The 25,389-nt window shown below is 39.5% G+C and overlaps 1 protein-coding gene across 4 annotated transcripts in view; it reads right to left on the bottom strand.

Annotated features, from left to right (window-relative positions):
- Positions 1 to 1,763: 1,763 nt before the first annotated feature.
- The window catches only part of VEPH1 (ventricular zone expressed PH domain containing 1), a 243,464-nt gene continuing 219,838 nt past the window's right edge, over positions 1,764 to 25,389 (bottom strand). Inside the window, exons 12-13 of one of the 4 annotated variants that reach the window (XM_042999268.1) lie at positions 13,706 to 13,842; positions 1,764 to 2,452 (exon numbers count right to left, since the gene is read on the bottom strand). In XM_042999268.1, the coding sequence (XP_042855202.1) occupies positions 2,357 to 2,452; positions 13,706 to 13,842 (233 nt within the window). In that variant the 3' untranslated portion in view covers positions 1,764 to 2,356. Of the gene's footprint in view, positions 2,453 to 3,544; positions 3,747 to 7,727; positions 9,244 to 11,181; positions 11,293 to 13,705; positions 13,843 to 25,389 lie in introns of those variants that run through there. The other 3 variants (XM_042999266.1, XM_007086266.3, XM_042999267.1) reach the window with 3 other exon arrangements.

Raw genomic sequence — 25,389 nt, 5'->3', positions numbered from 1 at the left:
AGCACAGAGCCAGATGTGGGGCTCAATCTCATGAACTGTGAGATCATGACCTGAGCACAAATCAAGAGTTGGACGCTTTACCAGTCGACTGAGCCATCCAGCACCCCCAAAGTTTGGGACATTTTGATCACCTCAGCACTCCTAATCCCTAGCCCAGGGCCCACACATAGGAGGTGTTTTATGTTTTGATTTCCTTACTGGATAAATATATATTTATTTACTGAGTTTCTTAAAGGCGTGGACAATGTATTAGTCCTCTTTGAGCCCCCATGCCCTACCATAGTATGTGGCATATGCTGGATGCTCTAAGTATTTGCTAAATGAATGCCCAAATCTAACTATTTGAAGGGTTGTCTGGGGGAAGAGGGAATAGACATTTTGTGTGGCTGCTGGGGAAAGAACCAGGATTTAAGGTTAAAAATTAAGGAAAGGCAGAATTTTCAAAAATTAATACAAATGATGAGTAACCTGAAAGGGATCACATCCAAACACTTCTATGGAATGTTTTTGGGTTCCAGGATTATGGGTAATTTTTATTATATTTTAGTAGTTTTGTGTTTTCTAAATATTTCTACAATAGTCTGTTATTTTCATATACAATAAATAAATAAATCCAATAATTAAATCAGAAAAAAATATTTAAAAAAGATATGGACAGGTAACAAGGTAATGGGTTCTCTGTCCCTAGAAGTGTTTGAGCAGCTGGAAATAAATGTTACCTGCCAATGATGATAAGGAAGGGACTTTTCCATTGGGAAGGGAGTGGATGGAGTCCACATGCTCTGAGATTCTTCCGACTCCAATAGCCCTTGATACTGTTAACTGAATGATAAATGCTGAGTCCCCTTTCTCGGAAGAACTTGGTCTGGAGTGCTTGGCTGCCTGACATGCTTCCAGTGGCTTACTTACACCGGAACCTTACCGTGACAGGATTAGCTGCAGTTGAATCTGATTTGTGTTCAACTGAGATTGATATGCAGCAGGATTTAGTGATGCCAAGAGCATGAATATGTTTGTGTGGGATAGCATTAGATATCTGTCTGAATTGTTTGAGTGAGTCCTGATTAAAATGTTCTCAAATCAGCACTTAAATCACACATACCCTAAGTATTATATTTAATGGTTATTTTTTTTAAAAAAATAGACATTGCCAAACTGTGGTTTTGGTTAAATTAAAAAGATGAGCTCCATTCTGATTTTTGTGTTTATGGGCTAGTTTGGCAAACAGGACCGTTGTTTTTCTCTTTTAAGAGACAGGGCATTTAGACCATTTCCTCCATATTACAATAGTTTAGAATTAAGAGGGAACAGAATACTCCCAGAGGAAATCTGGTGTGTAGAAGTGAATCTCTGTGCAGAAAACAGTGAAACACACATAATATTCTTCTGATTACATGAAATCTCAGCCTAGATAGACAAACACAGAGAGAGAAACCTAAGATAATGAAGTAATAAGATTGATTTCTACAATGCCTGGTGAAAACCATTGTTTTGTTGTCATTAAGCCCATATAAAAGAACATGTGTTTGTTTTTGTGTATAAGTGTGTTGTACCTTGGGCATTACTGATGTGAGTGGACTGGTAGTCAAAAAATAAAATAAGGCAAAAAAAGAATTCAAAAGGGAAAAATTAGAATTCACTCTTACTGCCCCCCACCCATAGTTTCCAGTGGAGTACTGTTATTCCAATGAACAAATGAGTCTATCACTTGTTTGAGTACTTTATATCTTTACATTATTTGACTTCTTTTAACTCTTCTCGGTTCTCAGTACCAAAGTGAATCTTAATCATTTCATTGATCGCAAGACAGAGGAAATGCATTTTCTTTCTATTGGATTCAAAATTTAAAAAGGTTTGCCCATAAAGGCATAAGGAACTGTGTAAACACAATGTGTCTGATTATATTCTTACAGAAAAATGCATAATAAGGTTTCAGAATTTCCAGCTCCCCCTCCCCATACCATCAGAAAGTTTTTCTTTGAAGTCGACAAGTTCAATATGTACTGGGTTGGGGGTATAGAATGAGAAGAATGTCAATATGGAACGTGCCCTGCAAGGCTGGGGTCTCGTGGCAGGACCAGGCTCTGTAAGGCCTTTGGGGGAGCTGGTTGCCTGTTTGGCCAAGTCCACAGCTAGAGGGCCTTACATGATCTGGTATATAGGACATTGACCAGAGCTCTCCTCACCTGGGCAAGTGCCTAAGAAAAGCCAGCCCTGGGAATTAGTGTCTTCCTTTAAAGGTCCTAAAGCCCTCATCAGTTCCACCTGCTCTGCCTTGTGCCTCCCTCTGCTCTTCTCTAGTTCCCCAGCTTACAACTTCATCAGATGCTTTTCCTCTCTCCTTTTGTCTCTGGTATCATTGACCTTGAGGGCCTCTTCTGGAAATGCTCCTCCTCTTGGTCTGGAGTTCCTCCTTACACACCATCCTAATTTCACCTCCATGCTCTCCAATCTGTGACAGTGAATAAAAGAAATATCAGTGCCCCATACCCTCACTCCTGCCACCTTGGCCCATTCCCTATTAGCTTCCCTGCCATAAGAAGAACGTGGATAAAGGAGAACACAGGAGGGTAGGCACCAGAAACATGGCTTGTGTAACCATCTTTATTTCCATCAAAAGAGATAGTGTGATGGTTAACTTTATGTGTTGACCTGACTGGCCTAAGGGATGCCCAGAGAGCTGGAAAAACATTATTTCTGGGTGTGTCTCTGAGGGTGTTTCTGGAAGAGATTAGCATTTGATTCAATAGACTGAGTAAAGAGATCCAGCCTTACCTGATTTGGGTGGGCATCACTGGGGGCCTGAATGGAACAAGATGGCAAAGGAAAGGAGGATTCTTTCTCTCTTCTTGAGCTGGGATGTACATCTTCCTCTGCTCTTGGACATCATAACTCCTGGTTCTTGGGCCTCCAGACTCCAGGACCAAAACCAGTGGCTCCCTGGTTCCCAGGACTTTTGACTTGGACAGAATGACACCACTGTCTTTCCTGGGTCTCCAGCTTGCAGATGGCAGATTGTGGACTTCTTGCCCTCTGTCACCATGTGAGGCAATTCCTATAATAAATCCCCTCTTATAGATCATTCTCTATATATCCTATTTGTTCTATTTTCTCTGGAGATCTCCAATAATACAGAAGGTAAATATTCACAGAAATGGCTGATCTCATACCTTTGAGAATGGATGTATTGGGCAAATTATAACCATTTTTAAATACAAAAAATACCTTTGTAATATGCTTTACTGTTCACAAAAAAACTTTTATATACAGTTTTGATAACTGTGAAACAAATGCATGTAGAACTCTTAAACTAATACTTTTGCTCATTTATTTACATTTTTTCTCCCATATTTTAAGTTCTGAAATTGGGATGTGCCTGATAATCAGTGTGTTTTGCAGATGTAATCCACCAGGAATGACTACGACTGGGTGTCACTCAAACTTGGTCCCAGTGCTCTGTGTTGTTACTTCAATTGAGTTATGTGCATGGTCGACACTACACATGTTAATTGCTGTTTAGCATGTCTTGAAAATAATAAGATCATTTGATTTTGAGACAAAAAGTTATCATGTACATAGAGAGGCAAAGAAATAGAAGGGTGGGATGAAATATGGCATCAGGGAACCGAAGAGCCATCACTGGAGAAATGACTACAGGTCCACAAGTCTTGCAAAGCAGCCACTAAATGTTTTATCCAATAAAGGAAGAGATCAACATGTAGATGAGGCTGGGTTTCATTTTGTTGCTGAAATAGATACAAAAGGATTACCTGTCACACATCACTCAAGGTACCTAAAGTCAGAAGAAACTGCTAAATCTCTCAGAGTAGATAAAAGACATTTGGAAGTAAAACAGCACTGATTATATTGTTATTAAGACATAGCATCATAATTTCATTTGTAGGATTTTTTTCCTCCCTCAGTGGTGTGTAAAAAATGGAGTGCCATCAAGTACCCATGGTTTTCTGCTGGATGCTATTACTTGACATTTAAGCTTCATGGCAGTTCTGTTCCATAGACGTTATGGTTCCCAAGCAAGCGATGAGAGATGAGTAATTTGCTCAGGCTGGTAATTTAGTTTTGGTAGAGCTAGGACTTGAATCCTCGTGTGTCTGTGCTCACAGCCTGTGCCACCTTCTCTAGACTTCACTGCTTTTGTCGAAATCTCCCTGATTTTCCAACCCCTCTGTCCTTCACAAGCACCTTTGGGGAAGAGTCGCTCCAGTAGGCCTATAAACTGGAGCTATTCTGGAACAAGATGACATTTTGAGTTTTTCATCTCAAAACTTAGATTTTGGGGACTAGAAATCCTGGCTAGAGCATTTATGGTATTCACTTCTCTGCAATGCACCATGAATTCCGCCTATATATTCCCTTACCTCATCTTGCAACTGTTTCCTAAAAGCAATTAAAAAAAATTTTTTAAATGTTTATTTTTGAGTCAGAGAGAGACAGAGCATGAATGGGGGAGGGTCAGAGAGAGAGGGAGGTACAGAATCTGAAGCAGGCCCCAGGCTCTGAGCTGTCAGCACAGAACTGGACGCGGGGCTCTAACTCACAGACCGTGAGATCATGACCTGAGCCGAAGTCAGAAGCTTAACTGACTGAGCCACACAGGCGCCCCCCTAAAAGTAATTTTTAAATGTAAATTTACTTTTAAATTGAAAGATAAATTTCCCAAGGGTAATTTTGCAACCCAGTAATCTTTTATTTATGCCTGAGAATAAAGTTACAATAATAGGCCCAAAAGTGCCTACAGAAAGTAGGTGAATTGGAGATGACCGAATAAATGTCTCTCAACCTCACCAACAAAGGATCTTCCAGAAAAGTCATGTTAACAAAATATGGAACATTTATTTTCGCCAAACTCCAGGTTCTCAAGAAATAACCAGATGAGAGTCTCACATATAAACGTTTGTTTCCACAGCTATCTGAGAGGGAAAAAGAATCGAAATAGAATGAAAATGAAAACCACTTGAATTTCTAACCATGATTATAATTGTATTCATCCCAACATTTTTAAAGGTTTAAATATGTTTAGAAGAGTGGTTTCTTCTTAGCTCAGGATCAGGAGCTACAGCCCTCTTGGGAAAGGGCACTCTGTGGTGAGCTAGCTGGCAATGGCAGTGGAAGTGCCAGAAATATCAGTGGGAAGCTGATGATTCTGAAATTGCAGTGTGATTCTAAACCTGGGAGAATTTGTTTGCATTTGGAATTACTACAGCACCATGGAATGAAACCAGAAAGATCATTATTCATACTTCATACATTTATTTCTCTTTAGATTTGATCCAAAGGCTCTGAGAATTGTATTCTAAACTAGAGGCATCCAATTAACGAAATCACAAGGACTGTAACAAGTAACAAAAATAATTCATTTCTTTCAACTTGAGCTGGTGGGTCCATTCTTTTCTTTCTTAGGATAAGCATTCAGTGAAAACAGAATCAGTATAAAGACAGGTTGAGTTTTACCGTAATCTCTCTCCTACGAAAGGTTTGAACACATTGTTGGCCTTTAAATTAATAACTAATGTGGTGTCACTTAATATTCTATTTGTCTGTTACCAGCTTTTTTCTAATTAATTAAACAGCTTGGTTACTCAACTGACTCTTAAGAATGGCTGGTAGATTTCAACATAATATTTAGAGACTCATTTACAACTGTATGTCTGCTCACCTTTTCCTGCCTGACTTCATAGGAGAAGATGTCTCCCTAGTCTAAGATGAATCATGTATCTATACTCTAAATATATACATTAAAATTAAATTTACCATTTGCCTCACCTCTTAAACTGTTGCTTCTGAATTTTCTATCTCAGTAAATGCTACCACCATGCATCAAGTTTCCTAAGAAAGCACGTAGGGGTCATGAGAGACTCCTTCCCATTCCTATACCCCGGCTCCATCCAGACCACCAGTATCCAATTCATTTTACTAATTCACTATTTTTCTTGCATTTCCATTCCCCTCTGTCTCCTCTGCCATTACACCTCACCACTTCTAAGAATGTCCCAAATGATTTCCCTGCTACAACTTTGTATATCTCTACAATCCATTCTGTATACCACTATCAAAATTATTTCTCTAAATGCAAATCTTAAAACCTTTCTAAGAAAGGTTCAGGGGCGCCTGGGTGGCTCAGTCGGTTAAGCGTCTGACTTCGGCTCGGGTCATGATCTCGCGGTCCGTGAGTTCGAGCCCCGCGTTGGGCTCTGTGCTGACAGCTCAGAGCCTGGAGCCTGTTTCGGATTCTGTGTCTCCCTCTCTCTCTGACCCTCCCCCGTTCATGCTCTGTCTCTATCTCAAAAATAAATAAACGTCAAAAAAAAAAAAAAAAAAAAAAAGAAAGGTTCAAGATCCTTAGTATGGAACCAAGCTCTTTATGCTGTGGCCTTATAGGTCTCTCCAGCATCATTATGTACTATTCCTCAACAGCACAATAGCAACCTCCCTGCCCCCCACCCATGTTCCCATCCTACATAAGGACTTGCTGTTTTGCAAATGGACCATGTTCCCTTTCCCTCCTGTGCTTTTGCAGTGTGGTTCCCTCTGCTGACCATTGTTTCCTTGTCTGCCCACAACACTCTTAGCTCTTTAGGACAAGTTCATTTTCTAACAAGCTCTGGGAAACAGTGAGGGAGCCCATGCTTTGGCTTTGAGTTCAGAGTCAATTACAGTGGTGTCTTCTCCTGTATTTCCACAGGACCCTGTGCAAACTTTCATCAAGGCACTTGAGCATTTCAATTTTTGTTCTATGTGATTATCTCTTCTACTACGCTATAAAATCCTTGAGGGGAAGAGCTGGGTCTTTTATTTTTCTATCTCCAGGCCAAGCATGGTACCTGTTGCTTGCTAACTGTTCATAAATTGCTACGGCATGAATTTTAATCCTTTTCCCATCACTTCTGGAAACTTTGCTCAAGCAGAGTTGTTTTTCTTCTTTCTTTTTGCATGTTAACAACCGCCCCCCCACCCCGCCCCAAGTCTAATTCATCTTTAGAACAAACAACAAAACACTTTCTGTATCTTAGCCCCAATTTGTTGAAAATAGAGTCCAATTATTGCTTTAAACTCCTAATCTCCTTTTGATTCTTTAACCCACTGAAATTTGACTTTTATGTCATTACTCCAATGAAATTGTTCCTACCAATAATGCCAACTGCTTCCTAATTGTAAAGCTCATTCTTTATCTTAAGTGATTACTCTTCAGGATTTTACATTGTTAATCTCTCCCATTTCCTGAAAGCCTTATTTATTTGGCATTTGTGACATTATTTCCCCTGGTCTATAACATCTCTGAACACAAACCAGCCAATCCAGTGTTCCTTTGTTTAAAAGTTAGGTATCCCAAAGAAGCCCTTATTAGTTCTTTTGTCTTATTCTTCCTGAGTAATTTCAGCAAATTCCACATCTTTGGTGACCATATATATATCCCATGAGGCAAAGTCTTGACCCCCCCCCCAGAACTGTTTTCAATTTGTAATAACTTCTGTGACTCCCAATACCCTCAAACTTTACATGTTAAAATTCAATTGTTTCCTTTTTCAAACTTGGCCTCTTATGTAGTTCCTGTCCTCATGAGTTATCAGTAGAGTCAAGGTAGAATTAAGGGAATTGACTACTTACATTTTTTCTAGGTTTCTGTAGTCCTCTTATATGCATTCCAAGTTAGCTTTTGTACTAATTATCTATAGTTATGGAACAAATTTCCACACACTTGGTCACTTAAAACAGCATATATTTATTATCTCAAAGTTCTCCTGGGTCAAATGTCGAAGCATGGCTTACCCGGGTCCTCTGCTCAGGGTTTTGCAAAGCTGCAGTCAAGGTGTTGGCTGGGGCTGGGATCTTCTTCCAAGCTCCTTGGCTGTTGGCAAAATCCATTCCCTTAAAGTCGTAGAATTCATTGCAGTTTGCTTATTCAAAGCCAGTGGAAGAGAGAGTCTCTGACTTGTTCACTCTTTTTTAAAGGGCTCATGTGATTAGATCATGCACACTTTTGTGCATATCCTTTTGACTAACTCAAAGTCAGTTGATTAAGAAACTTCTTCACCTTTGCCATGTAATGTACCATAGTCATGGGAGAGACTATCCTATTCTTTTTGCCATATTCTATTAGTTAGAAGCAAGTTATAAGTCAAGGGGAAGGGTCAGGGTATAGACCATTGGGAATCATCCTATAATTCTGCCCGCCACAGCTTAATTTTTTTTTTTAATATGAGTGATGGAAAAAACCATAAAATGTAATTTGGAGATATTAAAAGTCTGAATATAAAGAAGAAAAGTATAGAACTGTAACATCTCAAAACTCGATGGAAATGGCACATACTTTGAAGATGGTGAAAATGGTTTTCTGTGCTTGTTGTAGCTTACACTTACTGCCTTGGGCAATAGATATATCTAAGTACCTAAACTTTAGATCATGTTATGTGAACCTAAACAGAACAATCAGATAAGTTGTTCAGAAAGACAGACATTTAATTACATAACTGTCTTCACTTGAGAACAATTTTACCATGTGTTAACCTCATTTGCTTAGGAAAGAATAAACATAATTGTATGTCTATATTAAGTTATATGTTTGACTTTTCCTCATAGGGCTGTACTTTTCTTCTAATACTTTGACAGACTGTAGTTTTCATCAGAGGTGCTTGATCTTTCCTTGGGATAAGTATTTCAGGTACCTTGTGAAGTTGTATTCTTACAACTTACAATGGCATATCTACAGGGGTTCCTAGATCCCTGACTCTCCCCTTTCTTCCCTGTATCATCTGTAGCTCCTTTTTCTGAATGCATCATACAGATGTTCTGGAGTTAATGCAGGTGCCATTAGAATACGAAATGTATAAAAATCCTGCCACTCTTGGGTTCTGCTTTTTAGGGAAAACTGTTCCATTCAGTAAAAACACAATGTGACTTGGCTAACTTAACTCTTTTTTCTTGACATTGGCAGTGATAACGCAATGCCCATTGTATACAATCAGTGTGAGGTCGGCTTGCAAATCCCTACAGATATGTGGTTACTTCTCTACTTTCCCTTTCTTTTGCTTGGGCGACAGCCACATTGATGCACTGGAGCCACTCTTCTGCATTCTTCTCATCCTTGGCCTTGAAAACATAGGTTTTATTGTCTGTGAAGATTTCAAAAGCCCGAGGGAGGGAGCGGTCCCTGCGTTTCCTGGCCACAACTTTCACACTCTGTACTTTGCTGAGTTCTATTGGGGAGTCATCAGGATCATCTTTCTGAAATGCATATGGGAAGGAAAGAACATGAGCTGGTTCCCACAGTATGAAAAGATCTTTGGCAACTGGAGAATTTTCCAAGAGGATTAGAAGCCTTTCACTGCATATAGTTGTTATATGCTTTGTTACTTTAAATGCTAAGGCCTCACAGAGTCATTAGACCAATGGAAGGAGTGAGCAATTGACCCTGTGTTACAGTATATTAAGTTGGGACAAGATGGCCAATTTGGAAGAAATTATTATACGGTGAGTTTTGGGAAATGTTTAATTCATATTTCTTAGATTTTATGTCATTTTTATTGATACCAACACTGTATCAATAGGGCAAAATGCAACAGTACAATAGAGTACTATTAAGTCAGCATTTGAGATACTTGGGGAAGCATGAAATTGAATTTTCCTGCGTGTTATCTCTGAGAAAGCGGTATTAATTGAAGAAACAGAGTTCTAATGTTTATGTAGATCAAACTGTTTTTGAAACACACTGGAGCTCTGGAAGCATGATTTGTCTATGAACATTAACTGAAAGAATACTTAATGATTTACATTTTTCTTGAATCAAAGCAGGGGCTTAAAGATCACTGCAACACGAGGGTCATCACAACAGGCTAGTATGAATGGTTTCAAGAGATCAAATACTTCTTTACAGCAATTTCTTCAACATCCCTGAACGCATCTGTCTCCTAGAGCATGCGTCTCTTCTTGAGGATCTTGCCAATTCTCCTTTGCCACCTCCCCTAGGCAGTCACCCTTTTTTCATTCTTCAATGGAAAGGCACCTTCTCACTCATCCCAAACTTACCATGGTGTATTGTCCAACTTGGAAAATCTCAGAAGAATCAAACAAATAAGAAAAGCAACTCAAAATATTGATCTCAGAGAAGTGTCCTTCAACCAAAGCAACATAATCACTCTCCAGCTATTTCATTAAGAGATGCATTTCCAATAGCATTTCACTCTTTAATGTTTAGTAACTATTTATTACATTTTGTATTACACTTTTGACTTTGCATAAGTGATATAATTTAAAAAATATTTTAAAAATCTTAGCATTGAGTGACTGGTAGTAATAAAAAATTAAAATAATTAAATTTCAATTTATATGTGTAGTTTTATGGTAGTGAAAAATGATTGGGTGATCAGGATAAATGCTGTGGGAGTAGAAAAAATATTATTTCAAAGAAAAATGATATCATGTAACCATTTTGATTAAAGATGAACTAATTCATGTATTTTTTTAATGGACGGTGTTAGGTGTCAAACTGCTATGGTATCTTAGCCCAGTGGTCATATTGAAAGGAGAGGTGTGGTCTTTTTATCTTAAAATGATAATGTTTAGGGGTGCCTTGGTGGCTCAGTCGGTTAAGTGTCCAACTCATGACGGCTCAGGTCATGATCTCATGGTTCATGAGTTCAAGACCTGGATCAGGCTCTGCACTGTCAGTGGGATTCTCTCTCTCTCCCTCTCTCTCTGTCCCTCCCCCACTCTCACTCTCTGTCTCAAAATAAGTAAATAAGCCTAAAAAAGAAAATGATAATATTTATAATTCAACAGAAATTACAGTTTGTGTGACTTTTTAAACTTATGATTGACTAAAAAAAATGCTACAAGGTATTACACAGATTTTTCAAAATTCTTTTAGGGAATAGACAGAATAAAGTTTGAAGATATGTGTATTACCTAATACTTTGTTAGTTTACTTTGGTTTCTAGTAAATATCTGACAGCAATAAGATTATATTTCTTTGAATTAGTCTGTAGTATAGAAATTGATACATGGAGGAATTGATCAAGAGAACAAAAAGTTACCACAGTTTTCTAAAGAGGGACAGTGAAAATTACCCAAGAGACATGGGACGGGAAGTCAAAGGGCACCTTGCCTGGCTGGTTGGTAGAGATCAAAACCTTAAGAATGCAAAAGTAAAAAAATAACACCATAGTCTTTCAATTCTTATTAAAAATGCACATTTTTCTCATTTACAAGAAAGGTCCTTTTTGATGGGGCAGAAGCTTCGGCTGGATTGGTGACCACTGCTAGGTTCCTGTGTCCCTGGGGATGAGAGGGAAGTTGCTGTGGTCTTTAGAGTACATTATATCACTTCCCAATATTTGAGCCACACGTTCTGTCAGATTTCTAAAATGTCAACCATTATTTCCCTCTAAAGATGTCAAACAAGTTAGCCAACTATAAGATAGCTTATTCGCTAAGCTTTATTAAAAAGCTCTGAATCAAGAAGTCTAAAGGTGGTTATTTGAGTTCAGGAAAGACGTTTTTATGCACTAACTCTGCTCCATCTCAAGGGATCTAAGAGATCACTGCATCTTAACTTCTAATTCTGATTACTTTAATAAAAACAGGAAATTCAGATGGTCATTTTAAACACTTTCAAGTACTTCAATATGGAGCAGTGCTAACAAAAAATTTCTTTAAACCGCCAATAAATAACTGTCTAAGTTGAGCACATCATTTACTTCCCTTTCAAAAAGATCTTCAGCCACAGAAAGGTCCATCTGTACATTTTACAACACACACAGATGAAGAAAGCAGCACGAGTTTAGCATAGGTATCACCAATTTTTTTTTCATTCAGAAAGTTAACTTCAAGTTTTATTGATTAAAAAAGCGTTTGATCAAAATTTGTTGTAATTCAGATATACGATACTATATAGCTATTGAGTAAAAAGTTCAAATAAATTTTATAATGAGCATTCTAAAGACACAGTGCCTATGTTCTCATTGACTCATAATTTTAAATAATTTAAAATCTTTCATTAATTAATTCAGAAACAGTTTGGTTTGCCACTGGCTCTGTATTTTAAGTGTTCATGGGAAGCAGGACGGTGCCTTCATTTAACAACATGCTTTGATGTCACACAGCCTGTGTCTGACTCCAGTTTTATCCCTTTCTGCCTTACTGGCTCTATCCTTGGTCAAGCCAGTCAGAGTCTCTGTCTCTCTGTCTCTTTCTATCTCTGTCTCTCTCACAAGGGGAAGGGAGTGAGGCAGGGTCTGATGTTACATGATGTTAAGGAACCATATGGTAGAACAAGTTTGAGATACACTAAACAAAATTAAGTGGGCCCTTTCCTGCAAGACTTGTCAGAGCCTTTAGCTCCTTTGTATTTCCCAGATGTCTTTGACCAGGACCAAAGACAACTCCTGGTAATAACTGACAGATCCTGGGTCCCAAAGGCCATGAGTGGAGCACAATGGGTACAGAGGTGTGAGCAGGGTGTTGTATGTGTGTTCTCGGGGCATCTTTGCACAGGAGTAGATGGCCATGTGGGCATATGAACATGTTTTCTCCATCACTCTGATTCTGGGGCTCAAATAATACCTGTAAAAGTGGGACTGGACAAGAATCCAAAGGCCAGCGTCTTGCCCTTCCTGGCTTGCCTGGTAGCTAGATAAGACTGAAAGTGCCTCCACTGCCTGCTCAAGTCAGATTCCACAAGGCTATCTTGGCATTGAAACTAACCTGGTGCCTGCCCCTCCCAGGAAAGACACAGGCAAGTAAGGGTTCTCAGTTGTGGAAGCTGCTGGGATGGCCCAGCCCAAAGGAACATGCTTCCACCCTCCAGCAGGGAGGGAAGGAGGGAGGACAAGTCACCCCAGACGCAGCATCCACAACATGGCAGTAACAATAGTGCTGACCTCAAAGGACTGTTCTGAGGATTCTTGAAGGCAATCCAGCATGGCATGTGATAAGCTATTATTACTATATTCAAAATATCCAAGAAGTAGGTCAAGCTTTCTTTTTTCCTGATCCTGAATAAGTAGAATTTAATGATAAATAAAACTGATTTGAAAAGAAGGGGATAACTTTGCATTGTCTATTAGAATAGAATGCTGCTTCGGAAGTTTCCCACTAGAAATTCAGAATACAGATATTTACTGAGCCTCCTAGTTTCAGATTGAAAGTTATATTACATGAATATTTATTAATTCTTTTAGAATCATATTCTATTCATTAACTGAATACTAAATACCTAAAATGTGAACTTAGCTGACTACAAAAAGGACTTAAATAACTCAGCCTTTGTTTCTTTCTCCCAGCCTACTGTCCCCCTTCCTTGGGTCCCTGCCTCCAAATATAACCTTTAGTATAAATGAAATCAAGGTCCATATCATAAGACATTAATTTATGTAGCTGATCTATGAGGAAACAAAAGGCACACTGTTCAAGTCAAGCTCGCTGTGTAGTTCTTCTGCAGTTCATCTTTCTAAAACTTAAGTCAACAAAAAAGATCTACCATAATAAATTGAAGAGAGACAGTGAACCAACTAATGTAGGGCTGAACAGAATAGACAGTCCAAGGGGCATATGCAGTAAAATGATGCTGTAAAATTATAAATGGAAAAGGAAAAATTATTGGTGTTTTAACTCAAGACAAAATGCCTAGCTGCTTGGTGGAGAACAGGACCTTAAAAATGCAAGTGTAAAAGACAAGAGGGAAACTTACAGACTTTCCTTTTTGAAACAGAAGTTGATTTCCGGCCAGCGTAAAATAACGAGTTTTCCACCTTTTGATGAACTTCCATCTGACTTGCTTCTCTTTAAGTTTTCCTTCCATGAGAGGCTGGCCATCTTGGTTTACAACTGTTGAAGGTAAGAAAATGATCAAGCCTTTTATTTTCCATTATTTATTTGGCAAGTGATCAAAAGTCAGAATTGTACAATGAACCTGAACCCAGTAAGCATATTTGGAGAGTGTGCTAATAAATTATGAATTTGGTTAACCTTTCCCCCTTTGTCCCTAAAGGAATGCACAATTTAGATATGATAATGAGAAAGTGTTGAAAGACCTCACTGAGATTTTCAAAAGGAATATAGTTCACTAAAAGAGCATCTGGTTAGCAGTGGTTAGGGGGGATCCAGATATCCAGACATCCAGCCCGCTGTGCTTAACTCTTTTGTTTCATGATATTCTGTTCACATGAACTGCTTAGAAATGCAACTTTATAAACCAAGTATATTTAGTTATTTAACAGCAAAAGTCAAAGCAGTGCCCTCAAAGATGTTAGGTGAAGACATAACATTGCAAAGGCAAGCCCAACACTTTTGAACATGGTATTTCCACTCTCTGGCACACACACACTCCTTTTTCCACTCTGCATGTACCCATTGAACAACTAATTATTTCACGCATCAGCTCAAATGTTACTTCTTTTGGGAGACCTTCCCCAAACTTAGACCAGAGTGCATTCATCTGCCATATGTTCTGTAGCATCTGGCATGTTTCTTTCACATCAAGCATTACTGGTAGATAGTTATGGTGTTTATCTGATTCATGTCTGTCTTTCCCATTAAACTGAAAGCTCTGTGAGGGTAAGATCTTTGCTTTGTTCGCTCATGTATCACCAGGCATCTAATACAGTGCCTGGCAGATATAGGGAATTTACTAATATTTGTTGAATGGAAAGGTTTATTTTATAGTGAGGTAGAATGCATATGATTGCACATCATCATAGAGTTAGATTTGTTACAATATCAGAAGTTATAATGTTCAACTAAAGAATTCCATTTCTTTTGCCAACTACATAAGATTCACTCTCCAAATTCATATGAATTCTGATTTCTGGGGACTATGACAATACTTACTTATATATATTATGTTCAATTTTCATAGCACTTTGAAAGTAATGAAATGTGTTCCTTCATTTGGAAATTTAGACAGTGCCTGTTTGACCATGCAAATAAAACCTAGCCTTCCTATCCTACCATTTCTGTTTTCTAGTAAAAGTCAAATAACTACCTTAGATAAGGAGGATTTGTCCACCTTGACAGCATTTTCGGGATAAGAATGATGAAATATATGAAATACATAGTTTCCATAAACAAAATTCTACTAAGGCTAGTTTGGCCATGTTTCCTTCCTGTCTGATGACTCTTCAATTGGATGTTCCATTGTCAACCCCAAATTAAAAACTGAAAACATTATCAAATATATTGTTAGATAGTGACAGGGCTATGATGAAAATGAAGCAGGATTGGTGCACATGCACATATGTTAAGAAAGAGCTTGGACATTCAAAGGGACCTTTATTCTGAGACGTCAGTGTTGAGAAATCTCTCCCATCTCTAGAGCAACTTCATGGTGGCTAGTAATGTGCACAGCAGAGCATAGGGAAAGCAGGAACTCAAGCAGTATTGACAATAGATACAAGAAAATGATATCAGTGTTCTGTTTTGCTTTGCTAGAGATCATCTGATTTAGAGTATTCTTAAAGACAATAATGCTCTTTGCATATTTAAATTTTCCATAAACAGTGTTTGCTTCCTTTGTGCAACCTCCACACTCTGCAGTTACTGCAAATGCTCTGTCTTCACTGTTCTGTATGTCCTAGAGAGTCAGAAGAGCCTCCCAGTGTGGGCCTGGACCAAAGATTCAGTGTTTACTCACAGCGTGCTGCTGAGTCATGAAGGGGGCAGCAGCCTGTCTGACAGAAGGAACGGAAGGTCCAAGGGAAGATCCAAGAAGAAGAAAACAAACTCTAACAAACAATGAAAAACCCAGGCCAGAATTTACATTAAAATCTTTCCTAAACTAAAACATCCATTTCCTATGCTTTCACAGTAGAGAAAAATTGCTAACCTAATTATAATGTTCAAGGATTTTTGCATAAGAATTCAGAAGGTTAGATTGGAGTCCTTTCAAATGCAGTTTTCTGATCAGCTCAATCCCACCTACTTTAAAAAAAGGTTGAGATCACAATTCAAAATTAAGAAACTTATGTGAGGACACGAGGTAAGTAGCACTACTTTCTCCTCCATCTCCTGCTTTTATTGAAGACTTTACCTCATAGTTTGTAATCACATTTCTTTCTTACAATGGTTTTAATGGCAAGATGACTTAATGTAACGCCTTCATAAGAGTACATTTTTCTAGTCTCCATCTTCCATGTTTACTCAAAGAAGCATTTGAAATAGTCATGATATTTGACCTGATTTGAAATCATGGTTGATTTAGGTAATATTCAAGCACATGAATCCTTCTGGATCTGACCTAGGGGATTAACTTCAAGTATTTCTCTTCAAGGCAGTGAGAGGCTAAGAGAAAAATTACCAGGTGTACTCACAACTGCAAAGAAAAGATCTTTCCCCTCCCCCCGCCGTTCCTGAAACCAGCCAGGGCGCGCCCGGTTGTAGTCTGACATAAAGGCAGGAACCAATCAAGTTCTGCTGAATGGTTTGAAATAAAGGCGGGAACCAATTCGAGTTCTGCTGAGCGTTCAGATTTAAATGTTAACCAACAACAGCTCTGTAACCTCTAAAAAAAATCCCTAACTTGTTTGTGCCTGTCTATAAAAGAAGCTGTAAGATCCTTACTCGGGGCCTCTTAGCATCACCGGCAACGAGTGCGCGGAGGACCGGGTTCGAACCTGCAATAAATGACCCTTGCCGCTTGGCTTTGACCCTGGACTCTGGTGGTTTGTTTTCGGGGGGTCTTTCGAATCGGGACATATCAGCAGATCCAAATGTTGCACTTGAAGAGTATGTGACAAAAGTTTGCAAGAAGCACTTGGCAAACAGCTGAAGGAATTGTTTGAGACATGGAGTGGGTAACATATCATACCCACAGACCTGCATAATGACCATATGACAATAATGATCATGGAAGACTCAAGACAAAATGAAAGGCTTACTTGGGCACAAAAGGATAGAGGACTATCAAGAAGTGCTACTAAGCAGAGACTTTTCATTGTAGCCCAGCCAAAACTACCTCAGGGAAAAAGTCCATGGAAAGGGTTGTAGGAAGGAAATGTTAGCAGAACTTTAAACAAGCTTCATGTAAGGGCCCAAATTTATGCATCAAAGTCAGCTTCAGATAATTTCATAAAATCCAGGCTATTTGTAGCTGTAGTATTAACTTAATAATAGTTTCAAAAGGCAAAAAAAAAAAAAAAAAAAGACTTAAAATTTTTTGTTACTATCCCACGTCTTAGTTTTTGTTTTTGCAAGTATGTCTGGCATATGCACCAGAGGTCGTGTGTCATTTTACTAGGTCTATTGCCCATATCATGTCCTTGTAAGCAATAATTCTCATGATAACACTGTCTCTTCATGATCAAATCAGGGAATGAACTCTTTCAAAAGGTGTTTATATTCGATTTGAAAAATAACATGTGGAATATGACTATGAGAGAACAATCATGTATTCGAAACTCTCGTTTGCATGGAACACACACAGGATCATCTTCTTTCTTGCCAATTAATGCATTATTTCATTTAAAGCACCACAATGTGGCTAAGACATTATCTACCAACCTGGATTTTTTTCTTTTTTTTAAAAAAATTTTTTAACGTTTATTTATTATTGAGGGACAGAGAGACACAGAGCATGAGCAAGGGAGGGGTAGAGAGAGGGGGAGACAGAATCTGAAGTAGGTTCCAGCCTCTGAGCTGTCAGTACAGAGCCCGACACGGGGCGTGAACTCCCAAACTGTGAGATCATGAACCGAGCCAAAGTCAGTTGCCTAACAAACTGAGCCACCCAGGCACCCCGGATTTGTTCTTTTTTTTAAATGTCAGTGGCTGAATAGCTATGGAATATTAAACTGATTTCTCTTGTGCAACTGGAACCCAAACTGTTATTGTGTTTATCAACTTAAAAGTCTTTCTGAGGGTCAATATAAACGTTTATACATTAACTATATTTCTTTTGTGCACCAAGAGTTGAAGATATTTATGTTGATAAAAAATGAATTTTGAAGATGCTAATCTTACTCAGCATGAAGTGGATGATTAAGAGTGAAGTAATGCCAGACAGATACCTTAAAGCTGAGAAGCCCTACAGCAGAAAGAGTAATGCAATAAAGAATGCCTCTCTGTTTATCTATCAGCTATCCAGCCATCGCATACATACTTTTGTTCACAGATAAGTTGTAAAGTACTGTGTTTGGATCTGATGGAGTTACAAAGCTCATCTCAGAGAGAGCCTGAATTTATCATCTTGTAGGTGGAGGTAAAGCATTTTACAAATTATACAGTGCCACTGGAGAGGTAAAAATCAAGCACTACAATATGCAAAGTCAGGAAATTCTACTTGTGGCTGGGAGGAGGTGACCAGGCAGCTGGGTCTTGGCTAAGGAAAGGAGAGAGGGTATTCTAGGAAGAGGGCAGAAAAGGACTGAGGTACAAGAAGGGTGTGTAAGGGAAAGCACATGAAAAGAAAAGAACCTAAAAATCTGGAAAGATCCATGAACACATGAGCAAATTCATAAAACTGTTGCTTTGGAAGAAAGCCATATGTGGAAGGCTGAGGGTGTGAAGGCAATTCAAGATTTTCTAGGTGTAAGATCCAGGAAAGAGATTGGGTATCAAACTGTCATGGTGAGGTCATATTGGACTTTAATTGAAGGTCCTTTTGAATATTTGTTAGAAAGGACTTTGCTTTTCTTAAGAACTAAGCAGGGGCCTAGAGCCTGTGTGGGTCCAGCCAGCATAGGCATGAGGCCTCCTGGGCCCCAGATGGGATCAGTTATATGTCAAGAAGAGTCTCAGCAGGAAATAGAGGACACCTCAAGCTGGGTAATTGAAGGACTTAATAAAGGGGCTATTTACACAGATGTGGGCAAGGTGTAGGAAAAGCACCATAGTACTCTGGGGCCAGGAACCATGGGGAGGCATAACACCCTCTGCATGAAGAGGAAAGGGGAGAGAACAGTTAGGACTTGGAGGGAAACTTATATGGAGAACACTGTTTGTCATGAGCTGTGGCCTTGGGCACAGGACAGTTAGCCTGCAGCAACCAAGCAGAGGGGAATGTGGGAACAAATAACCCTACCTCACTCTGCTTCCTCCCTGTGATCATCTGCCTTTGTCCCTAGTGGTCAACTGTAACTGAAAGTCAGAGGTAGTGGAGACCGGAACACACTGGAGGGATACCTCCTAACTGGGGCAGAGGAAGCAGGAAAGCTTCATCTGGAATAAATGTGTCTGAGCTGAATTCTGAAGAACAAATAACAATAAGGAAGGTAAAGGAAGAAAAGATATCCTGAAAAAAACAAAAAGCCAAAGCTATTTGCAAAAGGGCAAGGCTTAGATAGGAGTCATGCAATGCATACTAGAAACTAATTCATTCTATGTGATGGAAGCCCGGTGGGACTTTGAGGGCAGGAGATGAGGTGTGAGAGTCAGGGAAAGATTAAGCCTAAAGATCTTTGGACATTGTGCAAAATGGAATCTGATGCTTTGTGATAGAACATAATGAAAAATAATAATTTCTGTAGTCATACAATCCCTTTTATCTCAAGTGCACTAGAGGTCAGTGTTTCAAGGTCTCCATCTTGTTTTAAGGTTTGTTGCAATTCTGAATATGTCGTTAGCAATTTATAATTTATTTAAACATAGCGTGTTGAATGTCATGTTTACTCACCACTATAATAGATCATACAGAGCTATACCAAAAAGTTTCTCTGATATAGGCCTATAGTTTATGGGGTAAGGACAGTGATTTTGGAGCCAGACCTCAGCCGAAGTTCAGAATCTGCTACTTAACAACTGACTGATCTTGTGAAAGCTACTTCACTGAACTTCAGCTTCATCCTCTAGAGTTGTAATGCTTAGCCACAGGGCCACCACAAATGGCTGTGCAGGTTGTTCACTGCACAAGAGCACTCAGCCAAGGTGGTGAGGAGGGTCTGAAATTCAGCTTGTATTTTGCTGTTCACCATCCATTCCCAAGTGGATTTCATCCATCATAAATAAAGGCACACAAAAGTGTCTTTAAGGCTAACCTTAACCGAATGTCTGGTACATGGTAAGGGATAAATAAATAGTAGCTACTATCATCATGATCACGATATCATCATCAATATAAAATGATCATCACCATCCTTTTATTGTGATGATGAACAGATGGTTTTTTTATAAATACCATATCCTAATGGTTCCAGGATAAAATCTGCCTCCCTCCCTCAAATCAAGAATGAAGTAAAATCCACATGAAGGCATTAGGAATAACAAGAGAATTCAGAGTGAGACAGGGAACACTTTTAAGGTTCAAGGACTTTAGGCTTTGAACTTAAGATGTGACAGGCAATTCAAAGAGTCCCAAAAGGGAGGTAAACTCTTCTGTTTTTGTATAACTAGTTCATTTATTCACCAAGACTGCCATTTTGAAACCAATCCAGTAGGGATTGGGCTGCATTGGGAGTGTTTTCTACATCATCTGCGGTTGCTCCCTTTTCTTCCAGACTTCCTGCTTGTTCTTAGGACAGTAGTTGGTAACCCCCATATAACTACTATTCACATTGCAAAGTGACTGCCATTCAGACTCAGAAATCCATTATACTGTATGCTTTTTGGCTTATGTAACTTTTGCTTGAAAACATTGGATGTGCGGGAATAACCCATAACTGAGATTGCCATGAATTTAATTTGTGATATTTGAATTCTCAATCATTCTTTCCTGATTGTTAAATACCTTTAAAAGAAGGCAACTTCTGGAAGAAAAAAATATATATACATCTCAAATACTTAGCTTTTAAATAAGAACTAAGAAAAAGTATCTTTTTAAAAACTTGCCCTTGAAATTACTGCTTCTGGGAATTACAACTCCTATACAGTCTGTGGGGTATTTCTTTGTATGCACGGAGAGTCTCAGATTTACTTGAATTCCCTTCTGTGGTTTTACTAATTTGTGTGTGTGTGTGTGTGTGTGTGTGTGTGTCAGTTCTGATAAAGCCAACTATAATTATAGAGGAAATGCTTAAAGAGGGGTAGAAGCACTAAAATGAGGAGGGCATAGGAGCCACATTTAGTAAACTGAGCATCTGTGGTTTTTGAAATCACTAAGGATTGTAACAAATGGTATGTTTCTAGTGAATATCCTGCCAGTGTTTTAGAGTGCCATATTTACTTATCAGTAGTGAATGAATGAGGAGGCATAATCCAGCATAGATTTTGAAACATCCTACAAGATGCTATGAAGTCCAGAATAGGACAAAAAAACTCAATTTGACAGCAGCTCTTTGATGACATTTTCACATGTAACTGAATGGCTTCCTTCCTTAATAATTTTATACCCATCAGAACATAGTATGCTCTCTAGGCTTCTCTACCAGTCACTGAAATATTGATCTAAAGAAGCCTCAGAACTATTATTATATAAGCCTGTAGAACAATATTTTCCAGACTGTATTCTGAAGGCCACCTTCAGAATTATTCGCTGGCTTGGAATTATTCACTGGCTTGTTAAAATGCACATCCCAAGGTACCACCCAAAGCTACTGAATCATAATTTTGGGGTGGGGTGAGGGACCTTACATTTTTAACAAGATACCCAGGTGATTTTCATGTAGCTCAAGAACTTCTAGGAAATGATAGCAGCCTCATGGCAGATGACAGTAATAGGTCATAGAATACACAGAATTGTTAAACTGCAAAACCAATAATGAATAGAAAATTGTTATGATCTTTTTATGAAATTAAAGAATAGGATAGCAGTATAGGATAATACGCATATCCTTGGCTTAAATCAATAGAGTTACAGAAAAAGAATGCTCAGAATCAATGTCTGTGGAATTTGGCTTATTTATTGTATCATCAGTGAAACAAAAATTCTAAAGCCACTTGATAAAAAGGTAATCTGTTCAGTAGTTGTGCGCAGTAACCACGATCACCTTTGTGCCTTTTATGGGAAGCTATCAGTGAGGACTGGCCCAGACTTGCCTAGTAATGACTGCTAGAGACCAATGGGAAAAGATCAGAGATGGTGGAAATGAATGAAGATAATTGCTTAATTTCAGGATTGAGCTTTGAATAAGAAAGGGTTCCACACATGTTTCTTATGTTGGTCCCACACTGCTATTCTATTAATATGATCTCATGGATAGGTCTTCCTGGCAAACCTGGCCATAGGATTTTAGACAGTTGTAAATGTTGAGTACTTTCCCACACTGTGTACTGTAGAGCTGCTTTCCTTGCACAGGGAAAAAGAGATATGACATACTTGTCATCTGGTTTGGGTTGTGCAAGTTGAGCACATCCTAGCTATTGTCCTAGCTCCCTGTACATTCTTGGTATATTAGAAGATCCTAAGGTGTTGTCTACAATGCTTTTGTAGAATGATTTAACACAAGTTCCATCTGTTATGGTTCAAACCATTTGACAAAAAAAGAAGTTTTACAATGTTGGCATTGGAAGCTTTATCTATAACATGCATACCATCATGCTCATGCTCATGACCAGACATATAACACACACACAACACGTCACTTTCTGTTAATTACAATGATTGCCCATATTGCTTTCGAAAAGACCTTATTTAAGAAGATACTGTTTATTCAATGAAAACATCTAATACGAAAATTACACTGGAAATGTTATCATATGAATACTTTGTCTCTGAAAATGAATCACTGTGAATTCATTAATTTGTTTTCTGTCACCATTTGCCTGAGAAAAATTTTACCAAACATTTTCTGAGAAGATACAAACTTTGGATGTTCACTTATTTGGTAAATATTTATTGAGCATTGTGTGCTAGGGACTGAAATGGATGGGTACTATGCACTACCATTGGATGTGAGGCTATGAGAGGCATGTTATAGAGTTTGGTCTTTAAGCTAAGAGCTGTGGGCTGTTGTAAGGTTTCAAGGGGGGGAGGCACTGTCAGATTTGTGTTTTGAAGATGTCATTCTGGCTGCAGTGTGGGAGGCTGATTGGCAGGTCCAGAGTAGCTTAGTTAGGAGGCTATTTCCATTATTTTAAGTAAGAGGTTATGGTATCTTACTCTATGTGATGGAGAGAGGTAGACAGAGTTGAGAGCCATTGAGAAGGTCAAATCCATGATGCTGGGTGAGGGACTGGGTGGAGGTAGGAAGAGGGCAGTGGGTCTCTGAGTGGTGTGGCAGAATGACTGATGTTGTGTTTACTCATATAGAAAATGCCAAAAGAAAACCTAGACTTTTTTCAGGGGCAAGGGAGGGATAATCATGAGTTTAATTCTTTTTCTTTTTCTTTTTTTTTAATATGAAATTTATTGTCAAATTGGTTTCCATACAACACCCAGTGCTCATCCAAACAGGTGCCCTCCTCAATACCCATCACCCACCCTCCCCTCCCTCCCACCCCCCATCAACCCTCAGTTTGTTCTCAGTTTTTAAGAGTCTGTTATGTTTTGGCTCCCTCCCTCTCTAACCTTTTTTTTTCCTTCCCCTCCCCCATGGTCGCCCGTTAAGTTTCTCAGAAAAACAAATAATCCAGTGAAGAAATGGGCAGAAAACATGAATAGACACTTCTCATGAATTTAATTCAAATGAAATGAGCCTGAGGTGCCTTTGAAGCAGCCAAGTAGGTGGTGGGAAATGTAAATCCAGAGTTGGGAGGAGAGGCCGGCACTGCAGATACTCCTTTGGGAGTTGTCTCATAGAAGTGGCTGCTGAAGCTGCAGGCCCTGCAAAGACTGGCTGGGGAGAGAGTGTACAGCAAGGAGGAGAGGGCTCTCAGCAGTGAATAGGGGATGGAGGAAGGTGGGCCCAGAAAGGGGGCTGGGAAGGGGTATCTGGAGAGTAGGAGGGAGACCAGAGTGCTGCATCACACGGTTACAGAGAGAGGGTGCTGGAAGAAGGAGCAACTGGTCAGCAGAATTGAGTGCTGCGAAAAGGCAGTAACGCAAGGACAGTGGCATACACAGTGCACGAGAGACTTGCCTAACTCCAATGTCCACAGAGACAATGGGTTTAGAAGCCAGAGTAGAGTCAGGTCAGATGGAGAAGGATGCAAAGAGAGGCAGAATGAACATTGACACCTCCCTTTGTTTAAAGAGGAGGAGAGGCAAACCATAAGAGACTCTTAAATACAGAGAACAAAGGGAGTTTGATAGAGGGGAGGTAGATGGGGGGGATGGGCTAAATGGGTGATGGGCATCAAGGAGGGAACTTGTTGAGACACGAACTGGGTGCTATATGTAAGTGATGAAATCACTAGTTTCTACTCCTGAAACCAAGACTACACTGTATGGCTTAATTAATAATTAATTTGAATTTAAATTATAAATAAATAGCCCCAAAAATGAAGTATTGTCTGTAAATTTCTTAAGATGGAGCTGGTTCGTAATAAACATTCAATAAATGGTGGCTGCTATTCTTATTATTTTTAAAAAAATTTTTTCCAATGTTTATTTTTATTTATTTATTTATTTTAATGTTTATTTATTCTGAGACTGAAAGGGCGGACCTACGCCAGCCGACTCCATCTTGTTCTGTGTCCTCCACCTTGACCATGCCTCCTCCCCTTGAGTAACCTCCCACTCACCCATTCAAACTTCCCAATCAAAACATGCCCGGCGACCTGCATAACAGGACTCTGACCCTTCCCCAGCCATTGGCTGAGGCCACAGCCATTACCTCACCAACTGCCCCTAGACCCCAATAAAACCTTTGTGCTTTTGGAACTCGCTCTTTCTCCTTGGTATCTCACCGCTGCGTCGGTGCAGTAGGGGATTGAGCTCGAGCTAGGTCGAATAAGGCTCTTTGCTTTTGCATCGGACTCGGCTTCCTGGTGGTCTTTGGGGATCACAAATTCTGGGCATAACATTTGGGGGCTCGGCCCAGGATCCCCAAGATCCTCGAGGGACCCCCGACCTGGAGAGCCTGACTGGCCACGGTTAGTGTCTGTTCGTTCCATCTTTTCTGTGTGAGCTCATTTCTGAGATTCTGGTAGTGCCCGACGCGGTCTAAGTGGACGCACTGGAGGACCACGGGCCGGGAGTTTTGGAAGACGTTCCGATCCTCCCTTTTGGAGGGACGTGGAATCCCCTCATCGGTTCTGGAGGGACGTGGAATCCCCTCAAAGGTCTGAGATGAGGTGGGTCGCTCCCGCCAGTCGGCGTGAGGCTGTTGTCTAGCTTTCAGTTTAGGAGGGACGTGGAATCCCCTCATTGGTTTTGGAGGGACATGGAATCCCCTCAAAGGTCTAAGCTAGCTTTCAGTTTTGCTTCCACGGAGTTGGAAGGCTTTCCAGGGGCCCTCTGTTTGTCTGTTTTTGTGTTTCTCTGTTTTGTTCTGTGGACTTACTGGATGGACGTTATGGGACAGACTCAGACTACTCCTCTAAGTATTATGATTGATCACTTTAAGGATGTGAGGGGAAGAGCTAACAACCTCAGTGTGGAAGTCTGAAAGGGCTGGTGGCAGGTTT

This window comes from Panthera tigris, chromosome C2 (genome assembly GCF_018350195.1).
Source record: "Panthera tigris isolate Pti1 chromosome C2, P.tigris_Pti1_mat1.1, whole genome shotgun sequence".
Taxonomy (NCBI): Eukaryota; Metazoa; Chordata; class Mammalia; order Carnivora; family Felidae; genus Panthera; species Panthera tigris.
Note: the sequence above shows the minus strand (reverse complement) of the source record. Positions and strands in the feature narration are given on the sequence as shown.